The 15,501-nt window shown below is 37.9% G+C and overlaps 2 protein-coding genes and 1 long non-coding RNA gene across 4 annotated transcripts in view; 2 read left to right on the top strand and 1 right to left on the bottom strand.

The window, feature by feature from the left end:
* LOC137252029 (uncharacterized) overlaps positions 1-10,430 on the bottom strand; it is a 36,265-nt gene extending 25,835 nt beyond the window's left edge. Inside the window, 3 exon segments of the mRNA XM_067787176.1 lie at positions 6,659-7,529; positions 7,532-7,916; positions 9,972-10,430. Of these exon segments, the coding sequence (XP_067643277.1) occupies positions 6,659-7,529; positions 7,532-7,667 (1,007 nt within the window). The 5' untranslated portion in view covers positions 7,668-7,916; positions 9,972-10,430.
* Positions 7,536-8,312, top strand: LOC137252030 (uncharacterized). The gene is made up of 3 exons (XR_010953430.1): positions 7,536-7,878; positions 7,937-8,005; positions 8,061-8,312. It is a non-coding gene; the product is annotated as an uncharacterized lncRNA (long non-coding RNA).
* Positions 10,431-12,345: 1,915 nt separating the features above from the next.
* Positions 12,346-13,905, top strand: LOC137233828 (uncharacterized). Of its 2 annotated transcripts, none has more exons than XM_067757288.1 (3): positions 12,346-12,646; positions 12,701-12,864; positions 12,924-13,905. In XM_067757288.1, the coding sequence occupies exons 1-3, from the start codon at positions 12,405-12,407 to the stop codon at positions 13,760-13,762; spliced, it is 1,245 nt and encodes a 414-aa protein (XP_067613389.1). In that variant the 5' UTR covers positions 12,346-12,404; the 3' UTR covers positions 13,763-13,905. The 2 variants fall into 2 exon arrangements, with proteins under 2 accessions (XP_067613389.1, XP_067613388.1); XM_067757287.1 differs by having other exon boundaries at positions 12,921-13,905.
* The last annotated feature ends 1,596 nt before the right edge of the window (positions 13,906-15,501 follow it).

Raw genomic sequence — 15,501 nt, 5'->3', positions numbered from 1 at the left:
AGTGGCGCATGCGGAAAAATATTTTAAGAGGGTTTATACTTTCGAAAACAAGTTTATAAAAAACGGTAGCTTGACAACAAGCAACTCCCTCTTTTAAATGTAAGGTAAACTGTACCTTGTGGTATATTGGGTGTTAGGCTGGTCTTCCATACCAAAGACCTATGAAGCTTATACAAAATTAAAGAGCTTTGGGAAAGTTTATTCTGTTATATTCATCGCGCTAAAACTTAAAAAAAAGGTGAATCATTCTTGGTAACTCTTGCTACCCTGAGCTGTGTAATTATTTCCACTGTATGTATACAAAGAAGTTTAATCATGAGCTATATGCGCTTAACGGAAATGAACAAAGTACACGAAATAAAATCCCAACGGCTTCGCTAGCTAGCTCATGTTAGAAGAATAAAAGATGCTTCGGCACAGCTCCCGTATTTGGAAGCAGAGAAAATGCAGCCCTCTACTAAGATTGGATTGGATTGGAGTTGGAGGAAGACTTTGTCTCGATTGACGCTCCCAATTAACGTCAGTTATTACGAAGCGCGAAAATCACCCAGGCCTCTTCGAGTTAGATAGTATTGCTACCGGAATCCGAATTTGGAAGGCGAGTGAGAACTCTGCTGAGATAGGATTGACAGTTGGAAGAAGACTTGGACTTAGTCGCAGTAGGTGTGAGTTATCAGGAAGCGCGAAAATCAGCTAGGCATCAGCCAACTAATTGTATTGCAAAATTAAAAACTGTCTCTGGACCGACTCAATCCGATTTGTATGGCTTTGATAGGTTGGAGACCAAACACATGAACAATACTCTAGAATGGGACGTGCCAGCAAGATATAAAGGACCTTGGTGAAATAAAGATCATCAAACTCTTTAGCCCAACGTTTGATAAATCCTAGTACACCAGTTGCTTTGTTAATAGTGGTAGAGATATGTATGTTAAAACTAGGTCTCTTAAGCTAGCCCAACCTTTTCAGCCCAATCAAAAAACGAGACCGTACTAAATTGCAAAACATTTATTACTAATTTAGTACCGGTTAATTAAATTTATTACCCTTGTATTTTAAAAAATATCGAGGGTTGGGCTAGCTTAAATTTGAGCCAACCCAACCCATATGCACAATCAAAAAACGAGACCGTACTAAACTGCAAAACATTTATTACTAATTTAGTACCGGTGAATGAAATTTATTACTCTTTTATTTTAAAAAATATCGAGGGTTGGGCTAGCTTAAGTTTAAGCCAGTCCAACCCATATGCACAATCAAAAAACGAGACCGTACTAAATTGCACAACATTTATTACTAATTTAGTACCGATTAATTAAATTTATTACCCTTGCATTTTAAAAAATATCGAGGGTTGGGCTAGCTTAAGTTTAAGCCAGTCCAACCCATATGCACAATCAAAAAACGAGACCGTACTAAATTGCACAACATTTATTACTAATTTAGTACCGATTAATTAAATTTATTACCCTTGTATTTTAAAAAATATCGAGGGTTGGGTTAGCTTAAGTTCAAGCCAGCCCAACCCATATGCACAATCAAAAAACGAGACCGTACTAAACTGCAAAACATTTATTACTAATTTAGTACCGGTTAATTAAATTTATTACCCTTGTATTTTAAAAAATATCGAGGGTTGGGCTAGCTTAAGTTTAAGCCAACCCAACCCATATGCACAATCAAAAAACGAGACCGTACTAAACTGCAAAACATTTATTACTAATTTAGTACCGGTTAATTAAATTTATTACCCTTGGATTTTAAAAAATATCGAGAGTTGGGCTAGCTTAAGTTTAAGCCAATATGCACAATCAAAAAACGAGACCGTACTAAACTGCAAAACATTTATTACTAATTTAGTACCGGTTAATGAAATTTATTACTCTTTTATTTTAAAAAATATCGAGGGTTGGGCTAGCTTAAGTTTAAGCCAACCCAACCCATATGCACAATCAAAAAACGAGACCGTACTAAATTGCACAACATTTATTACTAATTTAGTACCGATTAATTAAATTGATTACCCTTGTATTTTAAAAAATATCGAGGGTTGGGCTAGCTTAAATTTAAGCCAACGCAACCCATATGCACGATCAAAAAACGAGACCGTACTAGACTGCAAAACATTTATTACTAATTTAGTACCGGTTAATTAAATTTATTACCCTTGGATTTTAAAAAATATCGAGGGTTGGGCTAGCTTAAGTTTAAGCCAATATGCACAATCAAAAAACGAGACCGTACTAAACTGCAAAACATTTATTACTAATTTAGTACCGGTTAATTAAATTTATTACCCTTGTATTTTAAAAAATATCGAGGGTTGGGCTAGCTTAAATTTAAGCCAACCCAACCCATATGCACAATCAAAAAACGAGACCGTACTAAACTGCAAAACATTTATTACTAATTTAGTACCGGTTAATTAAATTTATTACCCTTGTATTTTAAAAAATTTCGAGGGTTGGGCTAGCTTAAATTTAAGCCAACCCAACCCATATGCACAATCAAAAAACGATATTTTTTAAAATAAAAGAGTAATAAATTTCATTAACCGGTACTAAATTAGTAATAAATGTTTTGCAGTTTAGTACGGTCTCGTTTTTTGATTGTGCATATGGGTTGGGTTGGCTTAAACTTAAGCTAGCCCAACCCTCGATATTTTTTAAAATACAAGGGTAATAAATTTAATTAACCGGTACTAAATTAGTAATAAATGTTTTGCAGTTTAGTACGGTCTCGTTTTTTGATTGTGCATATGGGTTGGGTTGGCTTAAATTTAAGCTAGCCCCCCTCGATATTTTTTAAAATACAAGGGTAATAAATTTAATTAACCGGTACTAAATTAGTAATAAATGTTTTGCAGTTTACTACGGTCTCATTTTTTGATTGTGCATATGGGTTGGGTTGGCTTAAACTTAAGCTAGCTCAACCCTCGATATTTTTTAAAATACAAGGGTAATAAATTTAATTAACCGGTACTAAATTAGTAATAAATGTTGAGCAGTTTAGTACGGTCTCGTTTTTTGATTGTGCATATGGGTTGGGCTGGCTTAAACTTAAGCTAGCCCAACCCTCGATATTTTTTAAAATACAAGGGTAATCAATTTAATTAACCGGTACTAAATTAGTAATAAATGTTTTGCAATTTAGTACGGTCTCGTTTTTTGATTGTGCATATGGGTTGGGTTGGCTTAAATTTAAGCTAGCCCCCCTCGATATTTTTTAAAATACAAGGGTAATAAATTTAATTAACCGGTACTAAATTAGTAATAAATGTTTTGCAGTTTAGTACGGTCTCGTTTTTTGATTGTGCATATGGGTTGGGCTGGCTTAAACTTAAGCTAGCCCAACCCTCGATATTTTTTAAAATACAAGGGTAATAAATTTAATTAACCGGTACTAAATTAGTAATAAATGTTTTGCAGTTTAGTACGGTCTCGTTTTTTGATTGTGCATATGGGTTGGGCTGGCTTAAACTTAAGCTAGCCCAACCCTCGATATTTTTTAAAATACAAGGGTAATAAATTTAATTAACCGGTACTAAATTAGTAATAAATGTTTTGCAGTTTAGTACGGTCTCGTTTTTTGATTGTGCATATTGGCTTAAACTTAAGCTAGCCCAACCCTCGATATTTTTTAAAATACAAGGGTAATAAATTTAATTAACCGGTACTAAATTAGTAATAAATGTTGAGCAGTTTAGTACGGTCTCGTTTTTTGATTGTGCATATTGGCTTAAACTTAAGCTAGCCCAACCCTCGATATTTTTTAAAATACAAGGGTAATAAATTTAATTAACCGGTACTAAATTAGTAATAAATGTTGTGCAATTTAGTACGGTCTCATTTTTTGATTGGGCTGAAAAGGTTGGGCTAGCTTAAGAGACCTGTTAAAACTTACTTTCGGATCAAAAATTACACCTAGATCAGTTACAACAGATATCCGCTCCAAAGGATTGCCGTTAAGTATATACGATGTCAGGACCGGCCTTACCCGGTGAAATGTCATTTGCTTGCATTTAGGGAAATTCAAAAAAAGTAAATTTGCAGTACCCCACCCAGCATTTTTTGAGATTATTAATCATATTAGAGTCTTTTTCGAGTCTCCAGCATGATCAAAATAAGCATATATGCGCTCATTTTCTGATTCCCTCGTCGGGAGAAAGTGGTACCAGTGGTACCCTACGCGCGACTACACTTGGTGAGCCTCTTTTAACCTATATTTCTAATCAGTATTTAGTCTTTTTCGAGTCATATTTACCATCATTTATGAGTCTTATGGGAATAATGTTTAAGTGTGTTTTAAAGCTTTTGCGATTCTTTCTCGAGACATTTAAGTCTATTTGGAATCTTATTTTAATAATTTTTTGTGATCGCTTTACATTTTGTTGTTGCTTTTCCAATAAATCATATTTCACTCATAAGAGGGAGTCGATTTCGAGTCTTCTTTTGATCGCAGAATTGATTAAACAGTTTTTAGTTGTCAAAAGGAGACGAAAATGTCTCATTGTGGTGATTTATACCTTAACCAATCTTCCATTGGGACACCAGCATTGAAAAGAGGCGAGATCAGCCTGAAGCTCATTAAAACAGGACCAGTTTGAAGGCAGATATGTGTAACAAAGTTTTACATCTTTCTGCGTACATAAAAACTCTAGAATGCAAGATAACCTGTGGTCAGTCATTGATGAACAGGGTAAAAAGCAATGGACCCAAATGGCTACCCTGGGGCACGCCAGAAGTTACATCAATCCCTGAAAGTTTGTTTTTCAAGAAAACTTTGTTTGTCCTATTTTCAAGATAACTTGAAATCCAATTTAACAAAGGCTTTGGAAAGCCCAGTAGATTAAGTTTGTGAACTAAGAGCTCGTGATTAACAGAGTCAAACGCTTTATTAAAGTCAGTGTAAATGACATCTGTTTGTTTGCAATCTAAAAAACCATTTATAACGAAAGATGTATATTCAAGCAAGTTGGTAGTTGTTAATCTTCGACCCACAAAGCCATGTTGGCAAGGTGATATTAAAGAGCTACACAGATATTGAAGCTGGCATGTCATTATCTACTCAAAAGTTTTAGGGATAGCTGAGAGCTTAGCTATGCCTCTGTTGTTGTTGTTCCTCTGTAGTTCTCAATATTAGACGTACTACCTTTTTTATGCAAGGGTATGATGAACGATTGTTTCCAAATAGATGGGAATGATGCGGTTTCCAGAGACAGTTTAAACAATTTTAAGATAGGTTCAGATAGGCTGACAGCACAGTACTTAAGAACGCAACCAGGAACACCGTCTGGACCCGGTGAAGATATCCGTTTCAATGCAAGTAGACTCTGAAGAACAGTATCTTTATCAATAAATGGGTTTAAAATACTATTAGAACTTTCCAAGCTATATGGATAAACATCAGACTGGACACATTGGGATGAATAGGTTGATTTAAAGAATTCAACAAATAAATCTGCGATTTCATTATCGGAATTAGCGTTTTTGCATCCATAAATAAAAGTAGATAGAAAACCAGAGGTTTTACTTTTCGAATTAACAAAACTGTAGAAACGTTTCGGGTTGTTAATAAATTGAAATTTGCAGCACAATAAGTAACCTTTACAACATTGCTGGTTAAGACGATGAAAGTTGGAGCGCGCTACTAAATATTTAGAAAAATCGACAGATTTTCCAGATCTCATGAAACGCTTATACAATCTAGACTTAATATTATCAATTCTAAGTAGTTGCCTTGAGAACCAAGGTGGTTTACCCGTGGCATATTGCACAATAAACTATAGTTTACTATAGTAAGAACGTTTTTTTGTTTGTATGTTTAATGGTGTGTTCAATTTTACTTAAGATTTTTAAGAATTAAACAGCTTAACACCGATCGAGTTTCGATCCCCGGTAAAATCTGTTGAAATAGATAAAACATTACGAAATTGCCTGACGATGATGACGTGGCGGTTTTCGAAATGGCACCATCGCAATATGCCAGTAAATCTTTCCTTCTTTTCAGTTTTTCCCAATAAAACCAAAAATAATAATTGAATAACAATTATCATTTATCGGTGTAAAGCTCAATAGTTCTTAAAAATCTTAAGAACGTTTATATATGATTTTTTTCATGGATTTCTTTCAAAAAACGATAGTTTGGATGTACAAAAATCAACTAAAAAGCGCGATTATTTAAAAAGCCATTTACACAATTGTGCGCAAGGGTGTAGCCGTCATAAAAATCAAATACTTGGAGTTTTTTCGTTGACCAACTCTAAGCCCATTATGAAGAAAATGCCAATACCCTGACTTCAATAGATGGCATTATAGGGTCAAGATTTTAAGATAATAGATAGAGTATAGGTATTTTGTCAATCCCCTTTTAAGTTGTTCAAGCTAAAGTAAAAATAAATAATTATCCGATGTGTTTGATTAAACTAAAAGAGTTGTATATAGTGAAAGCCCAGCAACACAGATCTACATAGTAAGAGGTTAGTATACGAAAAGGTATAAAAGCTAGTCTGTCCAACACATTTAAATAATATCTGTATACGGCGCTTGAGCTGGGATGAGTAGGAAAATTGTATGGAAACGGCCAAAATGGCAAGGTTAGACTTAGCTCAACTTTAACTACAGCCTTATGTTAGTTTAAAATTTTACGATATACTTACTTGTGCACTGGTATGCGATGTCGGAAACTTCTAATAGTCCAATGCGCAACAGCCACACCCAGATTTGCGCCCACAAGAATTATAAGTACTCCTTTAAAGGCGCCAAACAAATAACCGGAAGTAAGCATGAGTACGAAATAGCCCACTACTATAGGAAAGCTGACAGCCACGAGCAACGGTATTAGTACACCAACAATAATCCATGGATTTTGCATTTGAATCCAAAATAAAAATCGTTCCGTATATCCGCGTGTCAAATATGCAAATAATAGAAAAGCCATAAAGACCAGCAACAAGACCGTAAATCCAAGTAGATACTTGCGGTGGATAATAATTCGACTTAAAAGTGGCGCACGTGGTTTTATCGTACCACGTGTATTGCGACGAGCATTAGATGAGCCGCTATTAACACCGAAAGCTTCACCACCACCATTAACGTTATCCGTCGGTGGCATTAATAGATCGTTTTCATCACTAAGATCAACCATAGCATCATTGTCATAGTTTGCGTTGGGTATGTTTGACATTAGATCGCTGTTGGATGATGTCGCATAACGCGTACTTCTATAACTATTAGCGGAAATCTCGTCATCTGTTAGGCTGGCAGCGATTCGACCGTTAAGACCATTTTGTTTTAATATGGTCGATTTTGGACGTATGTAGCCGCAATAACTGTTACTCTTATGTAAAGTATTTGGCGGCAGTGTGGTGAAATTAGCGCTCAATTCGGAAGCACTGCCCAATATTAGATGGACGCTATCTTCGAGAAGCGTGGGTGCGCGGATAGGTGTACTGTTAGACGTATATGAATCGTTGAGTCCTTTAAGACCTGCTCCTTCCTCCTCATCCTTGTGACATCACGTGTTGTGAACGACGGGGCTGCAGACATATTTGTGGCAGGTTGTGGAAAGTAGTAGTATGTAGCTTTGTTATTATTTTTGTTTTGATAGAATGGCCATTGTAGCCGATGACTCGACATCACCGCGCCATGGTTCAAGGTTGCATTCATTTTATTAATTTACTTTTGCGTTGATTTATTTTATGGGAAAATTTGTTTGAATTGAGAAGTGAATTATGCATTTGTTGACATTTTTTGTTTTGAGGCCCAGAAGTTAGAGGAATTTGAGAAAGTTTGTTGTTGCACATGTGGGTTCTTCAAAATAGCAAATGCGTTTTATTAAATCGCCGAGATCCAATTTAATTGTTAGTCTAATATAAAGGTATATCACGTTTTGCATAATTTTTTTTTAGTATAATGCTGTGTAATATCGTTCAAAGTGATAAATTTAGCGGCCTTGGATATGGAAGACACGCACAACCGCTTACAGGCATATATGTGATTATAGGGTAAGTATGTATGTCACTGATCGGAAGGTTTTGAATTGTTTTAACCGCAAATTAGTTTGGTTCTGTTGCAGCTCGGTTGTCGTATAAGACCACGTAAGATAGGGATTCAAGGGGTTGATAAGGGAAATACAAAGCTTTCGCAACCCAATTGTCAACCTCACCGACACGAGGGGAATCCTGTTACAAATATGAATGCATCATACACATATTTAGCAGGCGAGGCTCTGGCGACACCAAGTTCCTCTTGGATTTAGGGGGTGGGGAGGACGGTATCGTTCCCAAGATGGTCGGGTTAGTACCTTAATGGTGGTTTGCTACCGTAACGTGCCGGATCTATATCCGGCAAAGGACCACCAACATCGATAAGACTCCCCAAATCCTTCGGGAGTGTCTATATCGTTAATGCAACAACCACGAAAGATACTTCCTGATGGTTTTAGGGAGTGTTATCGATGTTAAAAGCGCAGCATGGAGCAAAAAATAGCAGTGGAAATTTTTATCATATTTCGTCAGTTAAATATAATTTTTCTCTCGATATATTGAGGGAAAAACTCTATAAATTTTGTAATTGAAACTAATCAAACCAAAGTCAAACCCTTTTTTGAAAAAATTAAAAAATTCGAGAAAACTTCGAAAATTTCGAATTATTATTTAGGGTTCTCTAAAAAATTTTTGAGAAGATATGCAGTTTTGTAGCCAAACCTTTTAGTATGACTAAGTGCATACTATAGCTCTCTCAAAGCTCGAAATTTTTTTCCGAAATCTGTTTCAGATGTTTTTCGATACAGTGGATTTTTTTTTTAAGATTTATGTTCCTGTCCGTCATAGCTACAGCGAAAAAGGCCCAAAGGCTTCGCTGGCTAGGTCGTGTTATGCGAATGAACGAAGACACGCCGGCTCCCCCAGCGAGGTAGGGGGTTAGAATATACCCGAGGTAGGTATGCCTGTCGTAAGAGGCGCCTAAAATGCCAGATTCAAGGGGTTGTGTAGCATAACCTTTTCAGGTTGCCAGCGCAATATATAGCTTCTCCAAATCCAATTGCCAACCTCACCTTCGAGCGGCGAATCCCGTTTCACTAACAGACGAGGCTCTGGCGACCCCAAGCTCCTCATGGAACTTGCGAGTGGGGGGATTTGCCTGAAGGTTTAATGTGGCCATATAAATCGTTCCCGAGATGGTCGGGCTAGCACCTTAATGTTGCGGTGTTACCGGAGCGTACCGGATCGGTATCCGGCAAAGGACCATCACATCGATAACGCTCCCCAAAGCCTTCGGGGAGTAATCTTATCGCTACAACAACAAGACGCGCCGGCCAAGAACGTATTTGAATCGCCACCGCTGTTTGGAAGCAGAGGAAGGATGAGATCTCCTCTAAGTTGGGGAGAGGCAGGTGGTGGAAAACTAGCTCTCCCAATTGGCGTCAGTTATCGCGAAACAGGGATAGATGGAGTGACTTGTTACGAAACGGCCAAATCGCTTAAGCGCCAATTAATGATGTTAATTATGATATTGCGTTCGGCTTCTGCTACCTAATTAGTACCTAAGACTTATTTCTTTGAAAGAGAAAACTGCCTGTACACTTGCGTATTTACCCTATACTACTGAGGCGCCCTTGTTGGCAAATACTTTGTGTACGGACCGAGACGTTCCTGATGTTTGTCTTTTTGTGTATGTTTTTCTTTTCGTGCTTTGACTTTTCTTTCGCAACAATTTTCGAGCAGCTGGAAAGCACTAAAATAACAATATTCACTTTCATTTCGGAGTGCAGCAACTAAGACGAATTCCATATACATCCACGCATGTGTGTATATGTTTGTGACTTTAAAAAAAGCAACTATCACTTTAAACTAGACATGTAGGAGATTTTGCAATTCAATGGTTGCGTCAAAATAACATTTCAAATTTAAACTTATTGCACTAATTTCAGATTTTTCCATAAATTCCAATTAATTTTTGCACTTTTACGTGATTTGAATGAATTTCTATAGGAGCAACTTGGACGCTCTTCCCTCAAAGTTACGCAAAATCAATTATATTTGACGATATGAGTCGACGCTGTGTTTTGTAATGAACATATGTATGTGCATTGTGTGCGCGCGGCCTTAATAATTAATAAACAAAATTTATGCTATTTTACATTTATTTTATATTTCCACGCACTCTAATTGTCATTATAGATATGTTTCGTACACAATGCTAATTGTTTTGTTGCGGTTTTTTGCTTTGCAATTCAAGCGTCGCTTCCGAAACGTTATCACTTTTGTTTTCCACTTTCTCAGAATACTCGCGATTTCTACAATAATATTCAGTCGATTTATTTTGGCAACTGATTACAATTATTAAAATTTATTATTGCTCTTTTTCGCTGTTGCAAAAGTGGGTGGATGGACATAAATAATTAAACAGCTGACTATGTAAACAGGGTTCCTGTTTTGTGGTACTGTAGTTTTGGTAGATAGCACAGATTGAAGCTGGAGACATTGGTGCTTTATCGGTAACCTTTTAACAGCTGATTCGACCAACCTTATGAGAATCAATGCAATCGATTATTGGTGCCGCTAAGGTCGTAACCGTATCGTAGCCAACCAATTGGGTTTTGGTTTCCGTCGTAACGATAAACAGCTGATTACGTTAGGGATGCGGATACAGCGATACGACATACGGCACCAATGACTCCGGCTTGAAATGGTTGATATCAAATTGATCACAAGAATGACGTTGTAGATCGCAAATTTGGTAATCGGGTAACTGCCGACCCGTTGAATTCCTTTGTATAAATTGCTTGCAACAAAGTTGGTAGGTATACAGTCTCAATCTGTTTGGGGAACGAGGGCCTTAACAAAAGATATCTGCGTTGGTGATATAGTTTGCTAATGGTACTCTGAAGCTTATGTTGTCGTTTATCGTCTAGCTTTACGTTATTCGTCAACGACACGAATCAACCTTTAAGAACTGTAAAATAATTTAAAATTTACTATAGTTGGAGAAATTGGTGTATGGATTTTTCTTTTACTTAAAATTAAGTTTTTTTCTTGTATTTTTAGTGGCATCTCAAAAAAAATCTCAATTTCAAAAATATCTATCTGCGTTTATAGCCAAGGAGTTGAGGCAGGATATTTTAGTAATTCTATACGACAGCATGACACTGCTAATTCGCGTCCAAAAATCCGAAACCGGAAAATAAAAATTTTATCTCTGTCCGGAGATATTTGCAGTTGAAGTTGGCGCTTTTCATGTGGTTGTTGTAATTGTACCCACAAAAAAAATTGTGAACGCAGAAGGACATTACCGTGGCGGCAGCCACGGTTATACCACAAACCCGGACTTGGCATGGCGTAGCCCAGGGTTTTTTTGTATAAGCGCGGCCGAAGGCCGCCAACGCACAAAGGTGTTTTGTGCAAAAATACTATGGATTTCGGAGGGACCCGCGGGTCTTTTTTCGGGTTTTCGTTAATATCTTTTGAACGAGTTAAAATTTTTATTTTCCGGTTTCGGATTATTGATACTGATGCCAAGGCGCGTCGTTTGACACCTTTCTCGACATTTTTGGACGCGTTTTAGCAGTGTCATGCTGTCTTATAGAATTACCGAAATTTTTCTCATGCAGCGGAAATTCGTTATTAAATTTGGTAATGTCAACCAAATTTTGGTAATTGTTTACTTTAACTCACAACTGCTAAAACCCGACCAAAAATATCGGGAGAGGCGTCAAGAGGCGTTTTGATCCCAGTACCACGAATCCGAGAGCAGATATTCAAAATTTTATTTGTCAAAAGCTATTTCCAAAAAACCGAAAAATGGCCACGTAGCGCTCCGACACGGGGGTGGGATCCATTGTATTTTTGCCCAGAACACCATTCTGCATTGGCGGCCTTCGACCGCGCTAATAAAAAATTACCCTGGGTGGCTCCAACACCGGTTTGGAGACCAAAACTCTATTCGCGCAAAACACTTTTACCCATAGTTTTTCTTGTGGGTACTACAAATCATCAAAACAACAACAACTACATGAAAATTTTCAATTTTGTATGCAAATATCTCCGAAACGAAATAAAATTTTGATTTTCCGCCTTCGGATTCGTGATCCTGGGTGCAAAGCCCGTCTTTTGACACCTCTCCTGATATTTGTGGACGAGTTTTAGCAGTTGTGAGCTAAAGTAAACAATTACCCAAATTTTAAGTGTTGAAATTTTCCTTTGGTCTGTTAAAAGTTAAATTTTTTAACAAAGCCAATTTATGACAAAGTTGAGATCTATATCGAATGATGATGTGAATGGTCTCTTAGATTTAATGAACTCCGAAACGGCAGCCCTGGTTGCTAACGTAATCAGTTGGACATTTTCGTTTTTGTTTATTTCCCATTCGCATTCTAAATTTATTTATTTTACAATTTCCCAAATGTTGAAACACAACTTACTTCGTTTCATTGGGTCTTCAATGAGAAATATTGTCACGCCCCCAAGTAATTTGACAAAAATATCAACGACATGCTGCCGCTCCAACGAAATCGATATAGCTACACTGGATACGCTGCAACGAAAAACGGCAGGTCTCAACCATATCCTTCAAGGCTTCACAGCTGACCAAAAGGAGAAAATATTGGCCATTGTGAATCAGGATAATACAGAACAGATTTTAAGGTGGTTATGTTTGTAAATGTTAACACTTGTATTACTTATTGTTTCATCCTTCAGCTATGATATTGCCAAAACACGTGCTGTCAAGTTATTGGCTTGGAAAAAACGTAATGGATCACTAAAAAGCATAGAGGATATACTGTTAATAGAAGGATTTAGTGCAAAGACGGCGGAGAAGTTCTACAAAAGTATGTTTGAAGAAAAAAACGAGGGTAGCAAAGGTAAACAATTGTGCACAATTGTATAGCTCGTCAGCTAATAATTTTTCCTACAACAGCAGATAAGCGCACACCACGTCAACGCACCGCAGGATTCATAACACCTGTAATAGATGTTGATCAGCAGAAACGGATACGTACCTGTTGTTCACTGCGCGTCGGTGTATCTAGTGTAACTTGGGCACGTTTAGAATTAGCAGCAACAAATGAAAATATGCCTGGCTTTTTGACACATTGGCATCATCATGAAATTACGGATAAAAAGCTACATTTGGATGACTTAATCAAAAGACTATTGTATGTTGATTATCTCATACCAAATTCAGATGTTTACCTTTTCGAAGAACCACCAACGGCACAAATTAATAACAATCCCGGTACCGCCAGTCAGCAAAATGTGAATATGCAAAAGTGTCAAATAATTGCCGTTTTAGCGTTTGCCTTAAGTAAACGCAGCTCGTTTGCCCGCGAAGTAGCATTTGAAAACTCAACTACAAATGAAGATGGCAAAAAATTGACATGTAAACGTCCTAATGTGTTCTATTTACGCCGTTTCCTGCCAGCGCGACTTTTTAATAAATTGGTGGCCACAGAACGTGTTTCATCTGAAGATACTATACTTCAACTCATGCATACACATTATAATGTCGAAGAGTTTTTTGAAAATGAGAATGGAGAAAAAGTCGAATCAGTAAACGACCAGCAGTTATCATATCGTGGCAATGTTCAGTTCTCACAAGAGCAACGTGTAATGTTCTCCCGTGCGGAGCGATATCACCGGGAATTTTTAGGACAATCGCTCTTACTAAATTTGGCTTTTGTGCGTTTGATTCTGCTCCAAGATGAACGTAGCATAGCGGCTGTAACACGTCAGCCAAAAAAAGTTGCAATGGGCAGTTAGAACGAATCTACAATGAGGACGTCATTACATATAAGGGCCATAATGTAAAAAAAAAACAACTTAAATTTTTTGCTTCCCCACAGATATATGTATATTTTAATGATTACTATTATTTTAATAAAATGGTCTAGTATCTTGTAGAAGTATGTTGCTTTTGCAACACACATACGGGCTCCTTCGCACCTTCACTGTATTTCTCACGTCCGCCCTCTTCTTCCATACCATATAACGTAAATTGCTTTTTCGAAACACTATCCAATTATTCTGGGTCTAAGCTAATAAAAAATATATGAGTAGGGGGCCCCTAGGGGGCAAGCAGATAGTCTCAACAGAACAACAACCAATCACCCCAGATGAATTAAATGGGGTTACACTGCTACAACAACAACAACAACAACAACAACGACCCCAGATGGCCCCCAGCGGCAAAGATCACCCCCAGGTTTTCCCCCAGCGGGTTAGGGGGTCAGAATATACCCGCGGTATGTATGCCTGTGGTAAGAGGCGACTAAAATACCAGATTCAAGGGGCTGTGTAGCGCAACGCTTCAGGTTGCTAGCGCAATATATAGCTTCCCCAAACCCAATTGTCAACCTCACCTATCCGGGGCGAATCCTGTTTCACTAACAGACGAGGCTCTGGGGACCCCAAGCTTCTCATGGAACTTGGTGGTGGGGAGGGAGGGATGGCCTGAAGGCTTAATTTGGCCACATATATCGTTCCCGAGATGGTCGGGCTAGCACCTTAATGGTGCTGTGTTACCGGAGCGTACCGGATCAGTATCCGGCAAAGGACCATCACATCGATAACACTCCCCAAAGCCTTCGGAGAGCAACCGTATCGCTACAACAACAATAACAACCCCAGTGGTTAGGGGGTCAGAATATACCTGCGGTAGGTATGCATGTCGCAAGAGGCGACTAAAATACCAGATTCAAGGAGCTGTGTAGCGCAACCCTTCCAGGTTGCCAGCGCAATATATAGCTTCTCCAAACCCAATTGTCAACCTCACCTATCCGCGACGAATCCTGTTTCACTAACAGACGAGGCTCTGGCGACCCAAAGCTCCTCATGGAATTTGGGGGAGGGGAGGGAGGGATTGCCTGAATGTTTAATGTGACCATATAAATCATTCCCGAGATGGTCGGGCTAGCACTTTAAAGGTGCTGTGTCACCGGAGCGGACGGGATCTGTATCCGGCAAAAGACCATCACATCGATAACACTCCCCAGAACCTTCGAGGAGAAACCTTATCGCTACAACAACAACCACAGTCAGATGGGTTTCAACACATTTATAGTTTCTCTGAAAAAAAAAAAAAACAAATACCTATGAATTTGAATGTAAGTTCTTTTGCAGATGGGACCCTGACGAGTTTCCTATAGCAGGCGGTATATGGTGGTATGGTTTTAAAAAGCTTGACAATAAAGGACAACTTAGCGGATAGTATGATCTGCTCGCAATTATTTAATTAATATCTTATATTTAATCAAGGGAAGGTAGAAACGCCCCAGCGATTTAGAATATTTACTTGGTAGAAACGTCTGTCGTAAAACACAGATAAATCTACACACCTTGGAGGTAGAGTGGTCACATCACTCCAGAGATGATAGGTCAAGTACCTTAACGGTACTAGTTTCTGGCACGTAGTGGATCAATATCTGGCAAAACGACCAGTTTGATCGATTATACTCTCCAAACCCTTCGAGAAGTATCTATATCGCCACAAAAAGAAGTAA

This window comes from Eurosta solidaginis, chromosome 5 (genome assembly GCF_040869045.1).
Source record: "Eurosta solidaginis isolate ZX-2024a chromosome 5, ASM4086904v1, whole genome shotgun sequence".
NCBI lineage: Eukaryota > Metazoa > Arthropoda > Insecta > Diptera > Tephritidae > Eurosta > Eurosta solidaginis.
The sequence above is the reverse complement of the archived record's forward strand: the minus strand, read 5'-3'. Positions and strand labels throughout refer to the sequence as shown.